Raw genomic sequence first — 10,243 nt, 5'->3', positions numbered from 1 at the left:
CGGTGCCGGGCTTCCTCCCCCTCCTCCCGGCCTGAGAGGGAGCCTAGGCACCTGAAACACCTTAGTTGTGCAGTGGCAATACCAAGAGGCCTTGCCACCATTCCTTGCAGATAGTTGTAGTGGCCTTTTTGGATTTTGCATTAAACATCACCCAGAGTGCATTTGCCTCAGATGCTGCTGCAAATAACCACAACACAACGTATTGGAAGAAAGGCCACAACTTTATTAGCAAGCAATTGGTAAGGGTTGGCACAAAGCATGAGGTCAGGATCTGCAAAATCAAACAACCCGACGTTGTCTGATTATCCAAAACCTGGCACCCACCAGGCGCTTGGGATGACCTAGGGGCTAAGGAACACAACTTGACCGCAAACCATGCCATGCGTTCACATATTCACTAAGCCCCTAGTCACCGGGAGGCGTTCCTGCGTTATGGCCCCCGCAATGGCCATACGCCTGCCCTATTCGCCCCCGGGTACCTAGTGACTCCCAAACCAGAGCTCCGTAGCCCTGGTACCACACCGTGCAGATCCTGGCCTATGCTGCCGCCTCAAGTTGTGACAAAAACCCACAAAACAGCGGTGGGTGGGTGGGGGAAGCTTCTCCTGTCTTCTTCCCTTCCTGCTTGGCTCCGCACGGTGCGAAGCCAAGCGCCGACTGGGGGACGGGGCCTGCAGCACGGCCTTATATAGGCCTAAGCCCTGCCCCCCACAACGTGCAATGTGGAGCTCCTCCCCCAGAGCAGCCCAACCAATGGGCTGCCCTGGAGGACCAGGAGCTCCACACCACAGAGCCCGGCTCCCAGAGCGTCGCAGGGCGGAAGGGCCGCCCCTTTCGCCCCACGCATCAATAGGGAGCTGGGGCAAGCCCCAGAGCACTCTGGGGCTTGTAGTTGGTCTGCCTGGCTAGCGGGCGACCATTTTTGGTTGCAGATCAATGAAAGCAAAACACTTTCCAAACATATCTGAAGCTGGAGCTGGCCAAGATTGTCAGATCTTCTTTGGCCACAGCCTGATCTGTCACAGAGCTCTGGTGCCTCACCAGACTACAAATCCTAGTCATGTAAGATAGAGTCATAGCATTTAAAGTGGTGTTAAACTACTTTAATGCTGCAGTGTAGATACACTCTGTGTTGTCAGGTTATCTGGAGTGCTTTTGCTGAGCAGTACCAAACTAGTTGCTTGGTAGGGTGGAATGCAGTAGGGAAAGAGGAAGACTGCATGACAGGTGGATAGTCTCAATCAAGGAAGCCACAGCTCTGATTTTGAAAGACCTGAGCAATGCTGTTTATTACAGGGACACTGGGAAGTCTTTCATTCATAAGGTCATCATAAGTCAAAGTCAACTTCACAACAATTAACAAAGGCAGCAACCAAATTAGTAGGCACAACCAGATCAGCGGAGTTAATTTTCTTAGCCATACAGCAGACAAACTATTAATGCCCACCCTTTCAAATTTGTTCCAAATTTGGAGCAGGGAGAGGGTGCAGTTCTTAATTTCACATAGTGTGTGAGCCTGGTGTTTATATTTTGACTTGTCTATTGAGACAAGGCAGAACTTGTCACCCTTGCAAGTCAGAATAATCATGAACATTTGGTTATAGACTTCAGTGAAGCACCATATTGAATGGGATTGATGTAAACCATATGAAAAGGATTGCCAAACTAATTAGGGAAGGATTTTCATCTTTAGATTTAATTGGTATGACAACAGAAGGCTGAGTCAGATTTCAGCATCTGCATTCAAGAAAAATAGCAAAAGATTAAGAGCGGTATCTGACATGAGCCATAGGACAGGACGTCATGTCATATTAACTTTAATCTAAGGAGCATTTCAATCACAGAGAAACAAAACAAAAGTGGCTTGGCCACTAATGAGAGGCAATTAGACCATTTCACTTCCCAAATAACACCTAGCTTACTGTCAACAGCATTAATTAGCCATGACGTTTGATCCATTTCAGTCAATGGGAGATGTTTGAGTGACTCCACAACAAAATACCATGAGAACAGCCCACTGATTTAGACCAAAAGACCACTGCTCCAGCATTGTTTTTCAACAGTGGCCAGCCAAATATGACTGGGAAGTATCTCAGAAGCACAAGAAAGCTAGAGCCTTCTCTGGTTTTGCCTTAGTGCCTGGGATTATCCCCACATGGTAGTAATGTTTTGCTCCCCTGGCTAATTATCAAACCTTGGTTGTACTTTAAAGCAGGGTTAGAATCAGTGTGGTATAATGGTTCGAATGTTAGACTACAACTCTGAAGATCAGGGTTCATTTCATCAGTTGGTCAGGGAAGCCCACTGGGTGACCTTGGGTGAGTCATACACTCTCAGATGCAGAAAACCCTGTGATAGATTCACCTTAGGATTGCCATACATCAAAAATGACTTGAAGGCACACCACCACCACCCCAACAGGAAACAGTGTTAGTCCCAGTAGCCAGACTTTCTTCAGGACCAATCCAGCAAGCAGAATGAGCTCATGATTGTGGGCCTCCCTCCACTTCAAGCCATGTCCCCTTCTCTTCCAGCAACTGGCCATTCAACCAACACCCATTTTTACTGTTTTCATGTGTTCTGTATCTCTCTTTGCATGAAAAATGTCCCTTTGCATGTCACACATCATTCCATTGGACAATGAGCAGCACCTGAAGGGAATCCCCATTATCTTATCAGAGATAATAAGGGTAGTCCTAACACCCACCCCACTTATCTTCCCAGTTTAGAATGCAAGCAGGTTTGGTGGGTTGGTAAGATCCTGCTGTTTCCTGAAATACCTCTTTGGATATAAGAGTGTCATGTTCCCAAGCCCTGTTTCTATTCCTTGTTTGGAAAATAAAATGGGATCTCACTGCTGTCTCAAATCAGTGATCAGAGATAACAACAGAATCTATATCCCACCTCACCAAGTTTCCAAATTGAGAAGATGAGCAGGATAAGGGGAAATCATATTGTCTCAGTGATTGGAGATGATATTGTGATTCCCGTGCATACTGCTTATCTTCAGAGGGTAAGAGGCACCCAGTTTGATTAAAATTCTTGCTCCTGAGGGGGGGGGGAGAGAGAGAGAGAGTGCTCGCGCGCCTTCAAGGAAGCCTACAGCACTTGGCATTCATTGGTAGGTTCCCAACCAAGTATTAACCATGGGCGATCCTGCTTAGCTTCAAAAATCAGATAGAACATGGTGCCTTTACAATATTTAGGCCTTCTGAGGGTTAGATGTCCCTTAGGGTGCATTTACACTGTAGAAATAATGCATTTTGACACCATTTTAAGTGCTGTAGCTCCATCCTAGGATTTGTTTTACAAAGCTTTTAGCCTTCTTTGCCAAAGAGTGCTGGTGGCTCATAAAACCTCAAATTGCAGGATTCTGTAAGATGGAGCCATGGTAGTTAAACTTGTGTAAAGCTGAATTATTTCTACAGTGCAAGGCACTCTAAGAAATCACTTTTGGACCAGAGGGTTCAATCTGCCTCCTTGAAAGAGTTTTGGTTTGTCATTAGTAGAGAGCCAGTGTGGCATAGTGGTTTGAGTGTTGGACTACAACTCTGGTGACCAGAGTTCACTTCCCAGGTCAGCCATGAAACCTACTGCATGACCCTGGGCAAATCACATTCTCTCAGCTTGAGGGAAAGGCAATGGTAAATTTTGGAGCTTATCACATGGACTTTAAAATCGTCTCAAGCCTCCCGGATTGGAGCCGGGACACAGTTTGGAGGTGGGGATTATAACATGCTAAATCACCACCTAATCATCGCCAGCCATCAGCCTGGGTCCAAGCCGGATCCCAGCCACACTCCGCCAGTACTTTTTTTGAAGTTGCAAGCTTTCCACCTTCTTAAAAGTGCTGGTGCAGCTGGGACCCAGGCTGATGGCAGGCAGTGATTAGGCAGCGATTTAGCATGCAATAATCCCTGCCTACATCCCGCATCCCAGCTGTAGCCCAGGAGGCTTGAGATGGTTTTAAAGTCCATGTGATAAGCTCCTTCGTCTGAATAAACCATGCCGAGAAAACTCTGATAGGTTCGCCTTAGGGTTGCCATAAGCTGGAAATGGCTTGAAGGCGTACAGCAATAAAAAGTAACCTTCATTTTGTTTAATTAACTACAAATGCACCTGTTTGGGACAAAGGACACTAAGAAGAAGACACAGCCAAATCTTAACCATAAAGCATACCTGCAGTGCAACTCCATGCAGGCTTACTCTTACACAGGGGGGTTATATCTTTGGTGACACCTGATGTGGAGGGCTGCTGGTCCCCTGTTTCTCTTGCTAATTTGCTCATCTCTATACCCCTCCTTGGTCACCTGCCCCCTCCCCTGGCTTCTCCTTTCCACTGGCTTTTCCCTCCCTTTGCCTCCCCTCTTCAACTTCTGCATTGCGGGTGACCAGGCCAGCAGGGCTTCCTCCCCTGGAGAAAGCCTGATAATGGAGCAGCTGGGAAGGACGCTCATTTGCCCCTCCTGCCCTAAAGAGGTTGGAGGGCCCAATAGGGTGTCACCCCTCCTTTGGGATGTGGCCTGGTGTGGTCTGAATCTCCCACACCCCACAGTGATACCACTGCTCTTAAGACAGGGCCCCTTTGAGTTCAATGAGTTTTACTCCCAAATAATTGCCTCTTAGATTGCAGGCTCAATTATACCTAAATTTAGTCTGCTTTTGCTGCTCTTCAAAATCTGTATCTTCCCTATGGCATTTTTCATTCTTAGACTTTCTATAGATTTGGGGGGGGGGGGGGGGCGGAATGTTTTCCTTTTTGACCCCCCCATTTTTTTTTTGGCTTAGAGAAAAAAAAATTCTTGTACATCACTTCTTTCCCCAAATTTTGCCTTCTAGCATCCTGGAAGAACTCTATAATCATTTGAACTATTTGCTACTCTGAAATGCTATGAAGATCTAGTTTTGGTATGAAAACTGCCGTTTCAGGGATGTTTAAAAAAAACAAAACACCTCCGTCTCTCTCTTTTCTTCCTGTATTTTTTCATGCTTGTTCATAAGCATTAACTCTTTGTAATTTGGGGTAAAGGGTTGCATGTTGTTTGCTTAACGCTCCCAGCTGGACCGGCACCTTAATTGTTCCCCTAGAACCACCTGGTACAACTTTGTCTTTGTTATAGTCCTACTTCTACATACTGTTACACTCACGATCTCTACTTCCATGCTTCAGAGACTCTTGGGATTTAGGTTCCTTTAAAGCAGGATTCTGGAGATTTACAATATTTCTGTGATACAAGATTTATTTACACACATGTATAGGTGGAACATAAGATGAGGATCCATTGCACTAACATTCCTACAGATGTCTGTTGCCCATGAATAATAATGATAATGGTAACAGAAACAGCAGCAACAACAACAACAACAACAACAACAACAACAACGGCCTGCAAAACTGTCATTAAAACTTTTTTAAAAGTTGGTTTTATAGGTATTTGGCATTATGAATCCAAAACTGATCTCAAATTTGCTCCATTACGTACAGTTCTTTTTTTCTTCTTTCTTTCTTTCTTTCTTTTTTCTTTTTTTGCAACTTGCTTTGGCATTTCTGTATTCTAATATGTGACAAAATGAAATGATCCCGGAAAGAGTAGAAGAGCTTCAAGTATTCTACTAGATTTTCAAAAGACCTTTATTCTCTGATATGAAACAAATAATTAATACAAAAGCACTAAAAAAAATTGCCCTGAAACATCACCATCCACACTTAATTGAAGCTGAATTGATAAAACTGAATTGATAAAAAAATATCCAATTCGTGAAAGAACTGTGTGTAGCATGACATTTTTTATGGTGTTTTTCAAATTCAGTCCCCCAAGGACATTTCAGAGAGCTACAATATTGAATATAATAATAATAATAATAATAATAATAATAATAGTTGTTGTTGTTTCTATCTTGCTTTTGATTCCCCCAGATTGGCAGTAACAACAGTTAAAAAAGATATCATTCAAAATCCACAAGATAAAAAATTAGAACAAGATGAAGCATTTAAAAATTTTGCTGCACCGTCCAGCATTTCTCATCATTGGTTAGTCTTGTTAAAGTGCTTGGGACTTGAAGTCCAACAATATCTGCAGAGCCATATGATTACATAGCATATTTCCAAACCCATAACACTACACGACACTATGGCTTCTTTTTAAAAACTCTTGGATTTTTACTATTTGCAAGGGTGGGGTGGAGGCAGTGATTTGCTTAAACTCTCTTGTTCTCCCACCAGAGCTGTGTGAGTGCAGGAGGGAGTACATTCTACTGACATCAATGTAGCTTACTCTTGAATAGCCATATATACACAAATTTATCTGTGAGTAACTCTTCCAATGACATCTGTTATTATTATTATTATTAACCTTTATTTATAAAGCACTGTAAATTTACACAGCACTGTACATACAATCTTTTTAATTGGACGGTTCCCTGCCCTGCATAGTTCTGACCAGACACACATCAAACAGGAAATGGGGGCCCATTCACACTATGGAAATAAACCAGTGTGGAACCGGTTTATATCCATGAATTTCACACCTGCCCCAACTATACTTGGTGCAATTTGCGAGGGAGCAACTGAAAAGCCCACTTAAACCAGTGCATTTGGCACCGGACTCCTTAGCGGTTATTTTTTTAAGAGCTGCAACAATCTGCAACTTAATGCTACCAAATCAATTTGGATCACGCTGCATCATTTCTGGAAATGGAGGCACCTCCATTTTAAATTGATATGATGACAAATGTGAAAGGCAACAGGGTTAAAACAGCATGGAGAGATTTGATCACAGTAAACGTAGTGGGAACAACGAACTTATTCTGAATCAGCATGGAGATACAAATCAAAAAAATAAATGTGAATGACCCCTAAGTTCCCTTGAAGGCAGTGGGACTTACTTCTGCATAGACTTGTTTTGGTTGTACCATTCAAAGTTTCAGTGGGTTAAGAATCATTGAAAAATAATCATTTAAAAGTGAAAAGGGAGAAAAGGAAGTTGTTATTCTAAGGAACAAAGATGACCTTAGGCTACATTGATTGTGGCATACACACTAGATCATCACACAAGATTATTCATGTTCCTCATCACTCTCAGTCTGATACATCTGAAAGCATGTGTGGTTAGTAGAGATTATGTGCTGTGAGAACAGAGGGTCCATCTACACTGTGGCTAAAGATCTTGTAAATCTATCAATCCCAGAATTCCATAGGATGGTGCTACAGCACTTAAAGTGGTGTCAAACTGGATTATTTCTACAGTGTTGATGCGCCCAGAGGCTTCCCTGGTTTTCAGTTAGAGGGGATCTTTCCCAGGCTTACTTGGAATTGTTGGATATATCTACCCTGAAGCTGCTGCAGCCCTTCATCAAAGTAACGCAGGGCACATGAATTAGAGAAACATTTGGATGGACATGTTGTCCATCTGTAGTGCACTGTTTGCAATAGGATATACATTTGAATGATTACCCAAATGTATATCTCCATCCATATTCTGTCCAACTATCCATAACAAGTTGAACTAGATCTGCACATTCCATCCTCCTCATACTAATACCCATCTTCTTGTGAACTGCTTCATAGCTTCATACAAAGAAACTGTAAAATCCACAGACATTTTGACTCAGTCAGAATTTTGAATGATACCTTTCGAATTGTAATATTCACTGCCCATTTAATTCTCAGGCAAGTGAAACTAAACCAAACTGCTGGATTTTTTTCCCATTTGCAAGGGCAGAGTGGGGTGTGTGACTTACTTTCTCTCCCTTGTTCTCTCATGCAGCCTTCTGAATGCAGGAGGGAGTAAAGTTCCATTGACAAAAATGTGACTTATTTCTGGGTAGAGTAGCTATATATATACAAACTGACCTGTTTAAGCATAGTGAATGGTCATGGGATGTTTCTGGTGGCCATTCAAAAATATAATCTTTTATTAAATTAAGGAGAAAAAAACTAAACTAAAATATTATTTTATTAGACAGGGTTATTGTTATTATTATTATTATTATTATTATTACAGTATTATTATTTAATGAGATGTATCTATAACCTGTTTGTATGTTCGTCTGAATGCTCCTTTGTAAATACATAAACATGGAGATTATGTATGCTTTTGCTCTCAGGAAGAGGCAGATATAATCAGCCCTCTATATCCACAGATTCCTTATCCACAGATTTAATCACCCAAGATTTCAAAATATTTTTAAAATATATAAATTCCGAATAGCAAACTTTGATTTGACCATTTTATATAAAGGGTACCATTATACTATGCCATTGTATTTAAACAGGAGTTGGGCATCCACAGATTTTGGTATCCATGGGAGGACATGGAACCAAACCCCAGCAGATATCAAGGTCGCACTGTAATTGCATGTTGATGTGTTGATGTGAATTTATTTTTACAGATGTCTGTAAATGTGGTGTCCAGTGACATTATTTTAATTTATGTAAATGTTTTGCAACTCTGCTTTTTGCAATGTCCCCTGACTGACAGCTGATGACATAGACAGTACTTAAAGATCTGAAATCAAAAATGATCACACAAGCAAGGATGGGAGGGGGGCCTGGTGACAGTACACAAACTTCATTGTTTATATCCCTTTTTGATTCTCCACATTCAGGCATGTATCGATGCGGTCCAGCTTCTGTTAAAGCCATTAAACACGGCCACGTCTGCTTCCAGTTTGATACACCTTTTGTTTTTGCAGAGGTATGTGAAAAGTTCTCTTTATCAAATGGTCTCAGTAAGAAAGCCTTTTGGCTAAGATCAAGTGTGTAGTGATTGAGAAAAGAAGGTGTATATAAAATCAAGGCACATTGTCCATTAAATTACATTCATTTAATAGATTTGTGTCCCATTTTCAAAGTAAAAACATTTTCAGGTAAAAACATAATTTCATACTATTATGACTACTATTGTTACTCATATTAGCACAACTAACATGTACTACTTAACACATACTACTGTACAGTACTGTACAGAAACTTGGGGAGAACATACTACCTGTCACAAGTTGGAATTTTGATTTTTTTTTACTACAATTTCCAAATTCCCCCAGCTAGTATGACCAATGTCTATGCTAGCATGGGTACTAGGAATTGTAAACTAGAAGATCTGCTTTTTATAAACTCTTGAAAATTCATAGAAGTGGGCCATCTGAAGAATAACGGCATTCTCATCTATGTTTCTGTGGAAAATGCATTAGTGCAAAGAATTTGGTTGGTGCAAAAGAACCTGGAATCTGGAGGGGCTGAGGTTTGAAGAACAGCTTCAGGGAGGTATGTAAGGCCCCAGGACCACACATTACTGAGCTCCTGCTCTGAAGGTTTATACCTCAAATGTGTGAAAGAGTAAGAAACATGCTGGATGGAGAGTAGAGAATGATGCAGTGGTATATTAAGGAGTCTCCCCTTTGAATGTGTGCTTTGGGATCACAAGTGCTTCTAATTTTTAAAAAATTTTTCCTATGAGGTTCTTGCAAGACAGTGAAGTCACTGATCTATAGATTCTTGAGCTGTTCAGTGAGTGGTGATACTTTGTGTCTGTTTTTATTTTTAGGTCAACAGTGATGTTGTATACTCAAAAACAATGAAAAATGGAGTTAAGTTGGTGCAACACGTTGACAAGACCCAGGTTGGTAAATTAATTGTAACAAAAGAAGAAGGTACAGATAAAATGAAGAACATCACTGAAGAATACAAATTCCAAGAAGGTAATTCCAAGGCAAAACTCAGCATGGACCTTCATTTATTTAAGTGCATACATCTTGCCCATTTAGATCAGCTTCTCTCAGTGACCACATTTGAACAATCTTATCTCATCTTAATAAACTGAGACATGTCCTTTGAGCATGACATGCAGTCCCTTCATGTGACCAACCAAAAATCTTTAATCATAGTTTCTGATTTCATCCAAACCAGGAAACCATGGTTAACAACTTTGGAACAAGACAGAATATGAAGTCATGTCTTAATATCCTAGTTTGTACTGAAGCTTGTTAATTCCAAGTTTGGATGAAAAAGGAAACTGTAGATCATTTGCAGAAAAGTTCCTATGAAAGAATTAGATAAGATCCTAAAGAGTAAAGACATGCAACTGTCAGTAAAGTCAGAATCATCCAAGCCATACTATTCCCCCTCACCAGGTACAGATGTGAGAGCTGAACATGAACAAAATGAATAATGGAAAAAAAAAACCTCACATTTAAGATGTGGTACTGGAGAGGCGTGCTGAAAATATAATGGACAGCCAAAAAA

At 41.3% G+C, this 10,243-nt stretch overlaps 1 protein-coding gene across 1 annotated transcript in view; it reads left to right on the top strand.

Annotated features, from left to right (window-relative positions):
• Positions 1 to 10,243, top strand: part of F13A1 (coagulation factor XIII A chain) — a 115,964-nt gene that overhangs the window by 80,894 nt on the left and 24,827 nt on the right. Inside the window, exons 10-11 of the mRNA XM_042465725.1 lie at positions 8,608 to 8,696; positions 9,546 to 9,699. Of these exons, the coding sequence (XP_042321659.1) occupies positions 8,608 to 8,696; positions 9,546 to 9,699 (243 nt within the window). The remainder of the gene's footprint in view (positions 1 to 8,607; positions 8,697 to 9,545; positions 9,700 to 10,243) is intronic.

The sequence above is a fragment of the Sceloporus undulatus genome, chromosome 4 (assembly GCF_019175285.1).
Source record: "Sceloporus undulatus isolate JIND9_A2432 ecotype Alabama chromosome 4, SceUnd_v1.1, whole genome shotgun sequence".
Lineage (NCBI taxonomy): Eukaryota > Metazoa > Chordata > Lepidosauria > Squamata > Phrynosomatidae > Sceloporus > Sceloporus undulatus.
The sequence above is the reverse complement of the archived record's forward strand: the minus strand, read 5'-3'. Positions and strand labels throughout refer to the sequence as shown.